Raw genomic sequence first — 18,137 nt, 5'->3', positions numbered from 1 at the left:
TGCGCAGCTGTGAAGGGACAGGGGAAGTAAAAGGGTGTCACAGAATGACGCAAGCGCTTACACACACCTACAACATGCCCACCACAAAATGCAAAATCAGTTTGGGGCTGATTGGGACAGCTTGCAACCGTGGGAAAACCCACAGCAAACCAAAAACATTGCAGCAAAATGCCTCCTTGGAAATCCACATTTTCCAGGAGAAAACCACAGATGGCTGCAAAGTGGTGACTGTGTCATATGTCCCAAAGGACCTCAATTCGCAGCCGCCCCAGAGTAAAAGGCTCATGTAGATGGGGCCATGAATCCATTCCCTACTCCTTGTTATCCACCAAGGAGAAAAGCAGAGCCTTGCCTTTACATGGTGTCTTGCTTCCTATAAATATACTACTAAAAGAGAAGGTCCAGGTAGATGCATGGCAGGACTAAAACAAGATAGCACTAAAATTATTCTGAAGTATGGCCTCTGAAAATAAAACTGATGCAACAAAACAAATCACTAGTAACATTACTGTACTTTGGGCCAAATAATGCGGAAAATACACAAATCTAACTGAAAGCATTCACATCTCTGTAACTATATACATATGGTTGTTAATATTACTAACAACCCATTAACAAAGAACTGCTTGGACTATAATTTCTAGGCACTAAAGATGATATAAGAACAGTGTTGTTTTAGCATATACTTCTCCATGTTCACAGGAATAACTGCATTAACTCACCAGTTTAATTTAATTATTTAACATAAGGCAGTCATAAAGTTACCACAATGGCATCCAGCTTCAAAATATTGAGAGATATGAAGCAATGCAAGGGGCCTATTGCAGAATTAAGCAATTGAAGATTTACAAAAATATAAAAGATGTCAATATCGTATTATGAAGTTTAATTCTCCAGGAAACTATTGCTGAAAAGGCTATGGCTGCAATCCTATGCAGCATTAGGCATTCTTAAGCCAACTGAAATCAATGGACTTAGCCATGGCTAACTCTGCATAGGATGTGACTTGGAGGGAACAATCCTATGGGGATTGACGGTCGCCTCTGAACCTGGGGGCGACCACCTATCCACTGCATAGTGGGAGGAGTGCTGAGGAGCACATCTCCTCCATGCTCCCACCACCCTACTTTCACGACTAGACAGCCAATTTCGGCTGTCTAGCCGTGGGACCTCAGAGCACAGGGTGGGGAGGCCGGACAACACATCAGAAGTGTCGTATCAGCACTTCAAACCTGCCCACCCCGCCCCCAGGAATGCCCCATTTCCCCCACTCCGTGTTGCTCTTCCGAGCGCAGAGTGTGGGACCAATCCGTGATGCCTACGAGGCAGCGTGGGAGGGGGTGGAGGTTGGTTCCCGGGAACCAACCAATCCTATGGCAGTCTAGCCGCTGACTAGTGGCCATAGGATTGCACCCTACGATTTAAAAAGCTGTGAACACACACAGACAAGCCCCACATAACTTTTAAAAGATTAACAATAACAGCTTTAAAAGATTCAAATGCCATTAGAAATTCCAGATGAATAATTCCACTGGATGGATTATAAAAGTACTGAAGAAATTCTGAAAGAGTCAGTTAATAAAAGGGCCACAGTTCTTGCGTTCCAGAAATGAAGTCATATGTGTGCTTGTTTTTAAAGTTCTTCTTACATACACATCACTAGCATATATTCTGATGCTACAAAACTGCATGTAATGTTTAGAAATATGTTTTGAAATTGTATCCATTAACAAGTGAAAGGCCTTCTTAGCTGTTAGCAATTTTGTTTTAACCTTCACCACTACTGTTATGGTTCTCATTGTGGCTTTGCTTTTGAAGTACAATCACATGGTACATTCAATTCATAAACAGAAAGCTAACCTAGTTTTTATAAAAATAAATTCAATCTGGTAGGAAAAAAATCAGCATTAAATAACAGACTCTGATTCTTTGCTGGGTTTCTCAAATGAGTCCGAGGTGCTTTTGATTGCCAGGATTTTATCAGTAGTTTCCCCATCCACAGGATTAGCTCGTTCTCTGGATTTCTTCCTTTCATGCACCCATGGGATGAAACACAATACAATTCCTCCAATAATAGGGGGAATGCCTGCTAGGTAGAATGCTACATCATAAGTACCTAGGTGATCACGTAGCTTTCCTGAGCAAAAGAAGAAAAAAGATCACCATTAAGACATGACAACTTAAGTTGGATTTTTGGTATGCTTAGTGACAGATGGAGATATTACGATATTACTTAAGACCATAACGATCACCCAATGTGAATTACAGTAGAATACAAACCATACAATTTAATATAGCAGCTCCCAACTTCAAGATGTTATAGATAAGCGAAGTATCATTAGGGGCAGGGGAGTAATATTGGATTGGATCCAGACTTGTGTTCAGCGGAGTTCTGCTGGCACTAGAGGAAGGGGGCAAGTCGGCAATTTTCTCCAATGCACCTTTGCCTGTGGAGCCCCCTGTGCCACCTCCAACACTGTCCCAAAGAATTGGGGGACAATCTGGAACTGTGTGGGAGGTGGTGCTGCAGAAAAGGGGAAGTGGAGAAAATTATTTCCCCACCCCTTTCCTCCAGCAGGAACCCCCCCACTAGATCCTAGTTACTTCTGTGAATGGAAGGAGCCCTTCGGTTCAGAGAGGATCCAACTTACTGATCTGAAATCTCTGAGATGTGAATAACATCCCACGTTTGGGAGTGGGATGGCAAGAGAGAGTCGGTTCTAAGGTTTATGCTTAGATGCAAGAGACTTACCCAGCAAAATTATACTACTCACATTAATTCTGCAATTCTTAATCCATTCTCCTTGCTAGACTGCAAAGCCCCCTGAGAGTGGTAAAACAGGTGGATTGAGGATTGTGCTAGGTTCAAGGCTCAATGTGGTATGCTCTTCAGCCCCTTGTGTGTCCAGGAACTGCACATTGGAATGCACAGTAAGCACCTAATTTTATTGGATGTTAGTGTAGGCCATTGCTGAAAGCATATTACTGATTCAAAGTGCTGCTGTTGACCTATATAACCATAAGTGACTGGTGCCCTAATGGTGGAGACCACTTGCTCTCTTACATCCATCACAAAATCTCTGCAAGCATTGCAAGACCATTTTATCTGACCTTGCCAGTGAGGATCAGACTTAAGGAATAGAGGTGCTTTAATAATTTTAAGGGGTTGTAATGTATAATTGAATCCTATTTTATAGGATTTTATATGCCTTTTAATCCACCATACCCACCCTTGAAATTTTGAAATGGAAGAGGCCATAAAGAAAAAGGAGGGAGCAATCAATGAATTAGCCTGAAGTAAGTTAAGCAATGCCATAAAGTCAGGAATAAACCCATTTTATACTTTGGAGGTAATGACCACTAATTATCTCCAAATTGCACTGCTCTGCTTTACTTTTTTTAATGTTTTAAATGTGTTTATTATTATACATTATTTTTACATAGATTTTACATTGTATTTTCTGTATTGTTTATGTAAACAGCTTAGAGATCTTAAGATCAGATCTATTTATAGTCTAAATAAATAAATAAATAAATACTACTTTATATGCTTTCTACACAGTTAAGAAATAATAATAATTTCTACCTACCTGCAATTGGTGGACCAGCTGTCATTGGTATAGACATGAAGCCCAAGAGGAATCCAATTGCCTGAGAAACATGCTGTGCACCAACTAGCTCAAAGGCAATAGGTGCCATAATGCTAATGAAGCAGCCATCAAAAAGACCCATGAAGAGGCAGACAGCAATGAGACCTCCAAAGGAATGGCATAATGGAATCATCATCGACATCAGGCCAATGAAGAAAAATGAAATCACCTACACATTGGGAAAAAAAGGTGTAAGCGACAAATCACATCATAGAGATATAGAACATACGGTTTGGGGGCAAAATAAATGCTCAGGATTGTATCCAATTGAGTCCCTTCACTCACAGAAGGCTCTTCAATCAAGCAGAGTCTTCCGTGAACAGAGATGGTGATTTTTGCTTACTGCCCCTTCCCCCAGCAGCCTTTTCCCCAGCCTGCTCCAAAGAGTTGAAAGAGCCTTTGGAACAGTGGTAAAGAGGGTCCTCTATGGACACACATGTAAGGTCACGTACATTCAGAGATTACATGTCTAAGGGATCTTTTAATGTTGATTGTAACACATCTTGGCAGATTTGTCCCAATGACACACACACACACACACACACACACCTATTCCAAACCTAGGGGTTATTTTACTGAACACACAAGAATAAAAAGTGCATGCAATAATTACTTTAGAAATATTAGCTGGTTGATACTAGGCATTATATGAACTCCCTGATGGAATTAATCAGTTCATATACCACAAACGATCCTAAGCATACTAAGCTGATAAGACAGAAACTAAAATAAACACCACAGATATCCATGCACTGGGTTCGAAAGGTTAAGAAATTATCCCAAAGGCCCACTCAGTGTCTAAACTGAGAGCTGCTGTTCATGGAAGGCTAGGGCATGGTCATGCATTGTGGGTCTGGAGCCAAATGGGCTGGACTACAGTTCTGGGGGAGCTGAAGAAGTTGAGGCTACGCAAATCTGGGATTTAAGGCTTTCTGGGAAAGAGAAGGGAGGAGGAAAGAGGCACAGGAGAGGAGGATGGTGGGAACAGGGAAAGAAGAAGGGGCTTACAGTGGTTGGTTTCTAGCTACAGGTGGTGTGCAGTGGCTACTCCTTGCACAATAGCACAGGGCGAATCTAGCATTTGAGGCAGCTAGCTTCAGAGCACTCGCAGCAGTGTCCAGTGCCTTTCGCATCAACCGTGTCTCATTTCCTCTTCCAGCTAGTTGTTGTGAGCAATTGGACCCACCAAGACTTCAGATTACATTGTGTGTCTTGCCCAAATGTCCTAGGGCATGAAGGGGAGACAAGGGGGACCACTGAAAAGAGAACCAGGCCACAATTCTTCCAACAGGTCAACCAGTGCAAGGCTGCACTAAAGCGGCCAGGCATCCAACCAAAAAGCTGGTTACAAGATAATCCAAATGTCCACATGCACACTCACAATCACTTAATAGAAAAGGAAGATAATGGGGTAGAGGCTACGATTTGTAGGGAAAGGAACCTCTAGAAGATTGGATAGGGCCTGAAAGATTAGGGATGTATGAAGAATTCATTTGTTTGTTTTTTATCAGGATTTGCCCATTTTGCACCTTCCACACTGAATACAGACTTGAATGCAATCTGCGGTTGATGTCCGTACACTTCCAAGCTTCCAATGTGATTTGCATACCATACACACACAAAAAGTATCCAACGGCATACGTACATTTCAAAAATATGCATGAAAAAATGTGTACTTTTGAAAAAATGCACACAAACGTGCTTTAATCAACGGAAGAAGGATGTATACATATCAGAGATGCGCACAATTGATGTGTACATTTGGAAAAATAAGTACAAAATTACACATGAATTGTCATTCGACAGTAAAAAAAAAGCTTGCAATCTGATATGGACTCGAATTGGAACGAGCTTTGAGATGGAATTTGGAGAACTTCAGTGAGCTCAAGTTTTGCTGAATCACAAATTCCTAAGAAAGATACACCACGGATCATCCTGAGGATGGAGCTAAGGTGCAGGGATACTCCTGGTATGGGAAGGAGCTTTGAGAAATTCTGTATGCAGGGACCTAGGCAGCCAGAACTGAGTGGTCTGTGGGGGAAGGATTGACGAATTTCTGTGGCAGAACCCTGAGTTCAGTAACTTGAGTGATTTCAGCAAAGGAGTGAGAGCCAATGGACACAACCAGGCACTGGGCTTATCACACATCAGAAATGGTTGGCGCCAAATCTTTGGGAGGCCAGGACCCAACAAACCACAAACCAGGAGCACATAGTGCAAAGGCTTTGGGAGGGCCAGGAACACTGGGTGTCAGAACACTGGGGTTTTATAATGTTTTAACAAAGGACACAAAAGGGAAAAATACTCTGAACCAACCTTATGACAGAACACACAAAAGAGGGGGGAAGATGACATTGCTCAGAACAGACAGTAGTCTCAATAGAGTGGATTCCTTTTCCCAGACCTTACTCAGGACAGACTAAATCTAATCAAGGCAGAATCTTCCTGTAGGGCTGCACCCAGTGGTGGGGACCTTTGCCCAGCCATCATACTTATCAGTAATTAATAACCATCCATATAAAATTTCTGTTCTTGAGTGTGTCTATTTACACATTTTGATTAAATACAGGTTATATGTAATTATCACATTAATAAGGTTATGTAGGTACACACACACGTATGCTATCACATTAATAAGGTTATGTAGGTACACACACACACACACTGCATCCTAGAGTAATAAAGAAACTGGCAGAAGAACTTTCAGAACCGCTGTCTATTCTCTTTGAGAAATCATGGAGGACGGGGGAAGTGCCAGATGACTGGAGGAGGGCTAATGTTGTCCCTATCTTCAAAAAGGGTAAAAAGGAGGAACCTGGGAACTACAGACCAGTCAGTCTGACATCAATCCCTGGGAAAATTCTGGAGTAGATGATAAAGCAATCCATCTGGAAGCACCTTGAAAACAATGCCGTGATTACTCGAAGCCAACATGGACTTGTCAAAAACAAGTCCTGCCAGACGAATCTGATCTCATTTTTTGATCAAGTAACCTCCCTTGTGGACCGTGGGAATGCTGTAGACATCATATACCTCGACTTCAGCAAAGCTTTCCACAAAGTGCCTCATGATATCCTGATGAGCAAAGTAGCTCAAAGTAGCTAGATGAAACAACTATCAGGTGGATCCACAGTTGGCTACAGAATCGGACTCAAAGAGTGCTTATCAATGGGACCTTCTCAAACTGGGGAGAGGTAACGAGTGGGGTACTGCAGGGCTCAGTCCTGGGCCCAGTGCTCTTCAACATTTTTATGAATGACTTGGAGGAGGAGGTGCAGGGAATGATCAAATTTGCAGATGACACAAAATTGGGCGGGATAGCTAATACCCTGGAAGACAGAAACAAAATTCAAAGTGATCTGGATAGACTGGTGCACTGGGCGGAAAACAACAGAATTACATTTAATAGGGATAAATGCCAAATTCTGCACCTAGGAAAAAGAAACCAAATGCACAGTTACAAGATGGAGGATACGTGGCTCAACAACACTACAAGCGAGAAAGATCTTGGAACTGTTGTCGATCACAAGCTGAATATGAGCCAACAATGTGATGTGGCTGCAAAAAAGGCAAATGCTCTTTTGGGCTGCATTCATAGAAGCATAGCTTCCAAATCCCGGGAAGTACTAGTTCCCCTCTACTCAGCACTGGTTAGGCCTCATCTGGAGGACTGTGTCCAGGTCTGAGCACTACACTTTTAAGAAGGATGCAGACAAACTGGAGAGGGTTCAGAGGAGGGCAACAAAGATGACCAGAGGACTGGAAACAAAACCCTATGAAGAGAGACTGAAAGAACTGGGCATGTTTAGCCTTGAGAAGACTGAGGGGAGATATGATAGCACTCTTCAAGTACTTGAAAGGTTGTCACAGAGAAGAAGGCCAGGATCTCTTCTTGATCATCCCAGAATGCAGGACACGGAATAATGGGCTCAAGTTAGAGGAAGCCAGATTCCGGCTGAACATCAGGAAAAACTTCCTGACTGTTAGAGCGATACGACAATGGAACCAATTCCCTAGGGAGGTTGTGGGCTCTCCCACACTGGAGGCATTCAAGACCAGGCTGGACAGCCATCTGTCAGGGACGCTCTGACTTGGATTCCTGCATTGAGCAGGGGGTTGGTCTCGATGGCCTTGTAGGCCCCTTCCAACCCTACTATTCTATGATTCTATGTATGTCTGCTTGTATGTACACATACACACACGGATATGAACCCAGATAAATATTACTTAAAATACCCATTTTATTATTTATCGTTGGTTAAATTTGCATGTTTGTAATTTTGCTTTGTGTATGTATTTAATATGTGCAAGGGGCCTAGCTGAGCACTGTGGTTGCATGTTGGTCCAAACAGAAGGTAAAAAAAAAGTGTTTTGTTTTTGTTAAGTTTTTTTGTTTGCTTGTTTGATGACAGGGGTTGGCACTTTTTTGGAATTAGATAAAAGACGTGGACACAATTTATTTGAGGTTTTTTATTTTGGTTTTTTTATTTTCAACTATTGTTCATATTCTTGAATTAAAAATCTCTCTCAATTTCTATGTAATACAAACTATTTTGATGTCAGAAATGGTTAGTCCTAAAAGTAAACTAAGGATGTATTTGTTATATCACTTTTGGTATATAAATTTAGTTATTGTTTGTAAATTTGGAAAGAAGTGTTTGGGCAGAGCAGCAAATAATTTGCTTTTGCTTTTTCAACGTTTGTGATTTTGTGGAATGTCAAAGGGCTGTGAAATGTAAATAAACAGAAAAGTTTTTACTCAGTTAAAATAGCTTAATGTTGACATGGCTTTTTTTACAAGAAACCCACTTGATGGCTACAGATTGACAGATGCTGCGAAAGGACTGGGTTGGTGAGGCTTATGTCACAGATAACACAGTGTAAAGGGGGTGCAATTTTAATTCATAAGCAATTTTCTATTTCAGTTCAACTGGTGATTCTTGATACTGAGGGGCATTTTTTGATTCTGGTAGGAAAGTATATGGGTAAAGTAATTGCTATGATTAATGTATATGGGCCAAATATTGATTCTCCAGCTATGTTTCATGATTGTTTTACTAAACTGGTAGTTATCACCTATGATTATTTGATTGTGGGTGGGGATTTTAATGAGGTCTTAGATCCTTTGTTAGATAGGAGTACATCTTCTCCTAAGACCCAATCTGCTGTGAGGCTTGCACTCCAGGCTTATATGATCGAATATGGTTTAATTGATGTTTGGAGAATTTTATATCCTGCTGATAGAGAGTATACTTTTATTTCGCCTGTTCAACGTAATTATTTTAGAGTAGACTACTTTTTGATTTCTACATCTTTAGTATCTCAAATCAGAGATTGTTAAGATTGTCACACTGGTAGTGTCAGACCATGCCCCAATATGCTTGGAACTGCAATTTTCTGATAGTCCTAGGGCCCCCGGTCTTTGGCATTTTAATGCTTCTCTTTTTAATGATGATCAGTTTAAAACTCAGATGTCAGCTGAACTAACAGAGTACTTTAATATTAATGAGGGTGCAGTGGGTTTGTGCGCCATTGAATGGGAGGCTAGTAAAGCTTTTATAAGGGGCTGAATTATCTCTTATGCTTCTTATCAAAAGAAGCTTTAAAAAACTCAACAGATGCTTTTACACAAGAAGCTGAAATCTCTTATAACTCAGTTTGCCACTTCCCCTAGAGCACAACTTTATCAAGAGCTACAGAATACTAAGCATAAGCGCAATAATATTCTTTCACAACAGGCAAAATGTGCTCTGACCTGTCTATGACAGAAATATTGGGAAAATGGTGAGTGTCCGAGTAAGATCCTTGCACATTGTCTTCAACAGCACCAACATCAAAAGGTTATTTCAGCCATTAAAGATGAGAATGGCAAAGTATATACTTCTCCCACAGACGTAAATTCTAAAACTTTAAAAATTGTTTTATTCTGATCTGTATAGTTCTGGTAATAAGATACCAGAGCAAAATATGGGCGCTGTTTTTCCCCAGAGTAATCTTCCATGTTTAGATTCTTCACAACAACAGCTCCTTTTAGCTCCCTTGCGTTTAAAGGAAATTATGAATGCAATAATGAAAATGAGCACTGGGAAAGTACCCAGACCAGATGGATTCCCAGCTGAATGGTATAAAACATTTTCTGTTTTTTTAGCCCCAAAGTTGTATTGCCTCTATAACCATATTTTTGAGGCAGGCTCCCTTTCTTCATCGTTAAATGATGCTTGTATTACTGTGATTCCTAAGCCAGGCAAATATCATGCCCATTGTGCTAACTATCGACCTATATCATTAATTAATGTAGATATCAAAATATTAACATCAGTTTTGGCCAATAGACTGCAACAAATCATGGCTGCACTGGTTAGACCAGACCAGGTGGGATTTATTAAAAATAGACAGGGGGCTGATATCCTTAGATTAGTTGTTGATCTAGTTGCTTTAAACTCTGAAAGAACTGACCAGGCAGCCATCATTTCCTTGGATGCAGAAAAGGCCTTTGACAAAATTCATTGAAAATTTATTTTTATTACATTAATTTTTGTTTTCCTGTAGAATTTTTGAAATGGGCTAAAAGCTTATGCTCAGCTCCAAGAGCGAGAGTAAGGACTAACGGTTTATTTTCAGCTTTTTTTTTAATTGGGCGGGGCACCTGACAAGGTTGTCCACTCTCCCTATTGATATTCAATTTATGCTGGAACCCCCAGCACGTGCTATAAAATAGTAGTATTCATGGATTTGTCCATTTTGATTTAGAATTTAAAATTAGCCTTTATGCTGATGACCTTTTGATGTTTATCTTGAGACTCCAATCGTCGGTTCCAGCTTTGATGAAATTGATCAATACCTTTGGTGAATTGTCCAGCTATTCAGTTAATTGGTCAAAGTTGGAAATAATGCCAACTGGAGATAGGGTATACTTTAGTGTATTAGCCAATTGGCAATTTCCAGGGTGCCCAGAGTTTATTACTTATTTTGGAATAATTACCCCTAGAGATATCTCTCAAATTATTAGGTTAAATTTAAACAAGTTGATTAATGATATTTCATGAGATATAGATAGATGGACATTTTTAAAGTTGAGTTTATGGGGTAAGGTGAATACACTTATGAATACCTTACCTCAAATTATTTATGTTATATGTGTGATCCCCATACTTCTATCCGGCAAATATTTCCAGAAACTTAATGCTTTGTTTTGTAAATGGGGGGGGGGGGGTCCTTTCCACCAAGAATATGTTTGAAAAGGATGCAACTTCCAGTTAATGACGGCAGGTTCAGTTTTCTGGATCTAGCTATGTACCATCAGGCCTATTTGCTGACTTGTACTAAATTTTGGTCTTTTCCACTTAGATTAGATTTTCCACCTTGGTCAGTATTGGAATCTTCATGTCTGGAGCCTCTCTTTAAATGGATGGCATTAGGTTCTCGGCATATTAAAGCAGACAGAGCTTCTCCCACAATTTTGGCAGCTAGAGAAGTGTCACGTCAATTACAGTTTGACCCATTTTCCCATGTTAAATTGACTTTATGGGAAAATCCAGATTTAAGAATTGGAAAGAAAATGTTTTTATGGTGGACCTGGACAGATAAAATGATATTTACCCTGGATCAATTAGTGAGGGGTGAGTATGAGTTCTTGTTATTTTCAACTTTGGGAGATCAATCTGACTTGCCTGCTACAGCAGAATGGCAGTACTTGCAATTGAAACATTTGTTGGTATCTAGATTGAGTCTTGCTGCTTTTACTGCTTCGGAGCCTCCTTCGTTACTGAATATACTTGTTGAAGCTGATCGGATATATCAACCTATGATTCATGTTTATAAATATTTATTATCAACGAATAAATATGATACAAGTGGTTTACAGCAGGAATGGAACAGGGAATTGGTATGTCCTATTTTGTTTAATCAGTAGACTGCCATTTTGGCGTCTGTATTGGACATTCAACAGATCTTCGGTTACTCCTTATTCAGCAAAATTTTGCTGCAGGTGAAAGGGGAATTTGAAAAAATTGCCCCCTTCTTCCATTCACAGAAGCCTCCACTGAAGCAAAAAGCCTTCCATGAGCAAAAAGACACAACTGGATACAGCCCACTAATGTAATCCTTAAAAATCCCCCCCCCCAAATTTGCAAATCAGCAGCAAGGCAATACCTTCTGCCTATAGCAGTGTCCTGTCACTTTATAAACTTTGGGGAGAGGGGAATAATCATTTTTACGGGCTACATACTTCCCTTTTCCAGCACTGAAGCAAATATTTCCCTTTATTTAAGAAAAAAAAGTAAGACTGAGCACAATAGCCCTGCACACTTTCCCTAGCCAAATTCACTCTATTGGGGACTTCAAAAGCATGGAAGTATTCTTTGCTGAACTCATACTAGTCAGCCCAAATCCAGCATTCTGTCCACTATAACATAATGTCTCTTGCAAGTTTGGTATTTGTCAGGCAAAAGTACTGTATACTCATGCATGATTTTTAAAGCACTTTATTGATGTATTGAATGTGCTTTTAACAGGAATGAAATTACCCTGTCACAAATATGTGCTTAAAAGACTATATTCAAAATCCTATGCAGTGCTAAGTTTAGGATATTGAGTTTCAATATTTCTATTAGGCAAGGGGTCAATCACTGTTGATCTAATCTCCCTCTGCTCAGACTTGTTGTTTCCGAACATTGAAACTTCAAAGGGGAATCCAGTTAGCTTCTCTTCCTGCTATCTGCAAACTCCTGTGAATCAACCATATGTGTCCTTTCCTAATCACACAGATGAGGAAATATTTACTCAGACTGCAATAGACAGAACAAAAGGATTTACTTCGATGCCATCTCCTGCAAGTGGCCCTGCTGAGTCTTGAACATAAAGATATCCTTCTCTGCATTTTGATTAAAGTTCTCTGTAGGAGCCAAACTTCAAGAGAAACTATTGTTTCATCCTGTTGGTCTCCCTTGGATTCAACAGACTTCCTGTCTGATAAGGTTTTCCACAAAGGCAGGCCTCAGCATGCCCATCATTCTATTGGATCATAGCTGGTCCTGGACGGCATGGGTCTAAATCGCATGTTTAGCCACTTGTGTCAAGTGGCTTATGATTCTAGCAAATTATAACCATTCTCCTAAAGGATGCAAGTTTGCATATGCAACCCTATAAAGGTGACAGAACACTAAGGAAAGAAACAACAGCTGCAGAAAGGCAAAAAGGCAAGAGTGTAAGGATACAAAAGACAATGTGGGAAGGATCTCCAAATACTAGTGATGGGCAGACATCACCATCCCATATCTGATTAGGGGTAGATCCCTTAAAAACTGGTTAGTGTGGCAGGCATTCATTGACCACTCAAAATTAATCTATTCTTTTAGCTGGTCACTTTGAATTCAGTGTGGTCTCTAGAACCTATTGCACTCCTGATTATGTCAATGGGAACAGGATGGGCATAAAGGCCTCCCTGCAATCTGCAACCTCCAACCCCCTTCCTTTTCTCTAACTTACCGGAAGACAAAATGGTGAAGATGCTAGCAGGTCCTTAATTAAAGTCTAAACACTGCCACATGTGTTTTCAGCAGTATTCAGGGATTCCAGAGAACATGGGAAATGTATGTTCCATGGCTCCCTGGTCACTGTCTTACATGATTACTGAGGTATCCAGGAAAACATGGGAAATACATTTCCCATTGTTCCTGCCTGAATGCTACTCAAAACATGGAGTGACAGCACTTAAGACCTTAAGGAGGCTCTACTAGCAGCCCACTGGGAGTCTTCCTGGGCATTTCCCATCTCAGTCAACTTGGAAAAGTGGGATGACAGAGCTCTCAATAGACTGAAAAATCTACTCTAGCTTGGGCTTTGTGTCCAACATAAAATGGATCAGGATAGGAGGGAACTGAATATGTGGTGTCCAAAACTCTGCATTTTCAGAGTCTGCCTCCATCACTTTCAACCCATGAACTAGTATTCAATGCCCATAGTTTAATCCTAGAGGACTATATTCATGTTTGTGGAGTGTACTTTATTTCTGAATGATCTTTCCAGTCAGCTATTTGTAAATATGATAGATATAAAGTAATTTCAATGAATCTAAACATCTTTCCATAAGGAAGTGCTTCTGTTGCACATATTTTGTTCTTTAGAAAAGTGCAATTTCCTTCACTAGAGTACATTTTGAAGGAATTTGTGCAGTCTCGGCTGTGGCTACATTAGAGTTATGGATATTTACTGGCTAGTGTCTACAGCATCACTGCTGATGGGTGTCAGGTTCCCACATGTCATTATTTTGCGACATTTTAATTAACTCTTTAAAAATGTATTTCCTCAGAGGGTGAGCAGGCAGCTGCCATACCAAAGAAACAAAGGAGTGATAACTGAACCCTTAAACAAAAAAGGTACATGGGCACACAGGAGATACTCTTCTCCTTACTTTTCTTGAACTTCCCCTATTTTAAATTTACTTCTTGAAAGTTATATCATCTCCTTTTACTGACTGGAGGTGAGTAAGACTCTTAAACAAAAAGGCTAACCTGCCTGCAACAAAGCTTTCCCTCTACACTTGCAATGCCTTGATGAGACACCGTACTGCTAGTGTGGGATTGGGGCTATCTGATGACTGACAAAACATAGTATGGAATTTCAAGGATTTTGGCATTAGATATTTGCAGAATTCAAACACCCAAATGGATTCAATGTGATTCACGGGAGCACTGCTTCATAGTTAATGTGGCAGTACCTAGGAGACAATGCAATTATGAGTGAATTATGCATGCAAAAGTGTCTCCAAGGCTTAAATAAGCTTCTGTTCAAGTTGGACTAGGCCCTCTGTGCCACTGATTACTGGTCAACAATGAAAGTGACACAGAGGGCCTTTAGATGCTGGTGCCAGCTAGTGACATGTCGAGCATCATTCTGACCATCATCTGTGAAGAAGGATATCTTCCAGAACCAACAAGGTTCCTGTAAATCACCAGAAATTCCACCAGATTTGCCACTGATTCCAATTTGAGCAGAATATGGCATCAACGTGGGACTAGAATTAGAACTTTGCTAATAAAAAGAAAACCAAGAAAGCAAGATGGCTGTCTGCTGAGACACTGGAAGCAGCCCAAGAAAGAAGGAAAGCAAAAGGCAACAGTGATAGGGGGAGATATGCCCAATTAAATGCAAAATTCCAGCGGTTAGCCAGAAGAGATAAGGAATTATTTTTAAACAAGCAATGCGCGGAAGCGGAAGAAGATAATAGAATAGGAAGGACAAGAGACCTCTTCCAGAAAATTAGAAACATCGGAGGTAAATTCCAGGCAAAAATGGGTATGATAAAAAAAAAAGATGGCAAGGACCTAACAGAAGCAGAAGAGATCAAGAAAAGGTGGCAAGAATATGTGGAAGATCTGTATAGGAAGGATAATAATATTGCGGATAGATTTGACGGTGTGGTTAGTGAGCTAGAGCCAGACATCCTGAAGAGTGAGGTTGAATGGGCCTTAAGAAGCATTGCTAATAACATGGCAGCAGGAGATGACGGTATCCCAGCTGAACTGTTTAAAATCTTGCAAGATGATGCTGGCAAGGTGATGCATGCCATATGCCAGCAAATTTGGAAAACACAAGAATGGCCAACAGATTGGAAAAAATCAACCTATATCCCCATACCAAAAAAGGGAAGCCCCAAAGAATGTTCAAACTATCCAACAGTGGCACTTATTTCACATGCCAGTAAGGTAATGCTCAAGATCTTGCAAGGTAGACTCCAGCAATTCATGGAACGAGAATTGCCAGATGTACAAGCTGGGTTTAGAAAAGGCAGAGGAACTAGAGACCAAATTGCCAATATCCACTGGATAATGGAGAAAGCCAGGGAGTTTCAGAAAAACATCTATTTCTGTTTTATTGTCTATTCTAAAGTCTTTGACTGTGTGGATCATAACAAATTGTGGCAAGTTCTTGGTGGTATGGGGATACCAAGTCATCTTGTCTGCCTCCTGAGGAATCTGCATAACGACCAAGTAGCAACGGTAAGAACAGTCCATGGAACAATGGACTGGTTTAAGATTGGGAAAGGAGTACGGCAGGGTTGTATACTTTCACCCTACCTATGCAACCTGTACACAGAACACATCATGCGATGTGCTGGGCTTGATGAAGCCAAGGCTGGAGTTAAAATCGCTGGAAGAAACATTAACAATCTCCGATATGCAGATGATACCACTTCGATGGCTGAAAGTGAGGAGGAGCTGAGGAACCTCATGATGAAGGTGAAAGAAGAAAGTGCAAAAGCTGGGTTGCAGTTAAACCTCAGAAAACCCAAGATTATGGCAACCAGCTTGATTGATAACTGGGAAACAGAGGGAGAAAACGTGGAGGCAGTGACAGACTTTGTCTTTCTAGGTGCAAAGATTACTGCAGACGCTGACTGCAGCCAGGAAATCAGAAGACGTTTACTTCTTGGGAGGACAGCAATGACAAATCTTGATCAAATAGTTAAGAGCAGAGACATCACATTGACAACAAAGGTCCGCATAGTTAGAGCAATGGTATTCCCCGTAGTAACCTATGGCTGCGAGAGCTGGACCATAAGGAAGGCTGAGCGAAGGAAGATAGATGCTTTTGAATTGTGGTGCTGGAAGAAAATTCTGAGAGTGCCTTGGACTGCAAGAAGATCAAACCAGTCCATACTCCAGGAAATAAAGCCAGACTGTTCACTTGAGGGAATGATATTAAAGGCAAAACTGAAGTACTTTGGCCACATAATGAGAAGACAGGATACCCTGGAGAGGATGCTGATGCTAGGGCAAGTGGAAGGCAAAAGGAAGAGTGGCTGACCAAGGGCAAGGTGGATGAATGATATTCTGGAGGTGACGGGCTCGACCTTGGGGGAGCTGGGGGTGGCGACGGCCGACAGGAAGCTCTGGCGTAGGCTGGTCCATGAAGTTACGAAGAGTCGGAAGCGACTGACCAAATAAACAACAACAACAACGATAAAACGCACATCCACTGCACACACCAATCTTATGAAAAGAGTTCCCAAGAGTTCCCAAGCCAACTACATCTAAGATTTGTGGGGAAGGGTATTCCAGGGATTTCTGTGCTTTAAAACTTAAAGGACTGGAGAGAGCCTAATTAACAGAAGGCATCCCACATATTCTTGTCTTGCTGCTCAAACATCCAAAAGCTCTAAGCATTTTTCATGCTTTGTAGGAAAGGAAATAAAATGAAAGGTTTTCTTTCTTCTGCTGCCATAATCTAGTTGTCTTCTGAGTTGACTGGCCCTGTAAGAAGCAAGTCACACATTGTCTTATGTGAACAGTATGGGAGGTGGGGGGAAATGGGGGAGTCACACTTCTCCTCTAGCATACACATCAAACTTGTGAATGTTTGAACCAGTCCCAAGGGCCACTAACTTCCAGATATGGTAAAAAAGAAAAAAGAAAAAAAGCTTCCCTTGGAAATAGTAATACCACTTGTAATCACTCAAAGTCTCAGACAGATGACACACCCTCTCCCTCCTGCTATCACTACAGCAGAACACAGTGATGTGTAATTCAAGACATGTTGTGCATGTACAACCCCTAGTACAACCACTGCTGGGTCACAGTCATTTGGGCATCTATAGTGGGATACTGCAGAGGGTATAGCATGAAGGCAGCAGCATTTTAAACTATAGGAGACACTGCCACCTTTCCTTCCACAGTCTGCTTATTGTTTCTCTCTTTCCCCCTCCCTCCCTCCCTTTCTACTCTTCATCCCATTATACATGCCAATAGCATCTAAAGTGAAAGCCCAATATACAAGCATAACAGGTTGAATGGCGAGTAAAGAGGTATATATGTGCTGGAGTTTGGAAACCACCACAAAAAACCCCTATCATTTTCATATGACTTTAAGACTTCTTATTGGGGAAACAAAGAAACTGGAAAAAGTATTATCGTAATGCAGTGGTGCACAACCACATGCGCCCTCCCCAAGGCCTTAACTGTGGTTCCCCATGGATGCCCTGACCCCCGCCCCCCCAGTCCACCCTCCCAAATTTTTCCTTCACCCAAAGTTCCTCATACAGATTGCTCTTTTCCCACCACTGCTAGAAGCAAGGAAAGAGCGATTTGTATCAGGATTGCTGAGATGTGTGCATGCATGTGTATATGCATGTTTGTGTGCACGGAGCCCCTGATCCAGAATCACATATGGCCCTTGAGGCTGAAAAGTTTCTAATGTATCTGCTTGTTCTACATCCTTGTTCTAATGTATATGTTGTTGTTTTTCCTCTCTGAACATTCCATGTAAGAGCTTTAATAGTCCTATTCAGGCATTCTGTACCATAACAGGGCAAACACAGGACGAGAGGGACCATGCTAGTCCCACCTCTCTCCTTCATCAAGATCTGTCATCCTCTACTTCTGGAGGGTGATTGTCTGAAGTGGAGTGCCTCTGTCCTGTATCCATGGGGGCTGTCCATGCAAGCCAGAACACTGTTTTTCTTGTGTGTTTGCCCTATTCGGGTACAGA

At 41.1% G+C, this 18,137-nt stretch overlaps 1 protein-coding gene across 1 annotated transcript in view; it reads right to left on the bottom strand.

Moving 5' to 3' along the window:
• Nucleotides 1-431: 431 nt before the first annotated feature.
• SLC16A10 (solute carrier family 16 member 10) overlaps nucleotides 432-18,137 on the bottom strand; it is a 71,107-nt gene continuing 53,401 nt past the window's right edge. Inside the window, exons 5-6 of the mRNA XM_084827305.1 lie at nucleotides 3,591-3,819; nucleotides 432-2,137 (exon numbers count right to left, since the gene is read on the bottom strand). Of these exons, the coding sequence (XP_084683431.1) occupies nucleotides 1,908-2,137; nucleotides 3,591-3,819 (459 nt within the window). The 3' untranslated portion in view covers nucleotides 432-1,907. The remainder of the gene's footprint in view (nucleotides 2,138-3,590; nucleotides 3,820-18,137) is intronic.

Source organism: Heloderma suspectum, chromosome 1, assembly GCF_057233095.1.
Source record: "Heloderma suspectum isolate Gila_16-S chromosome 1, 16-S_ref, whole genome shotgun sequence".
Lineage (NCBI taxonomy): Eukaryota > Metazoa > Chordata > Lepidosauria > Squamata > Helodermatidae > Heloderma > Heloderma suspectum.
Note: the sequence above shows the minus strand (reverse complement) of the source record. Positions and strands in the feature narration are given on the sequence as shown.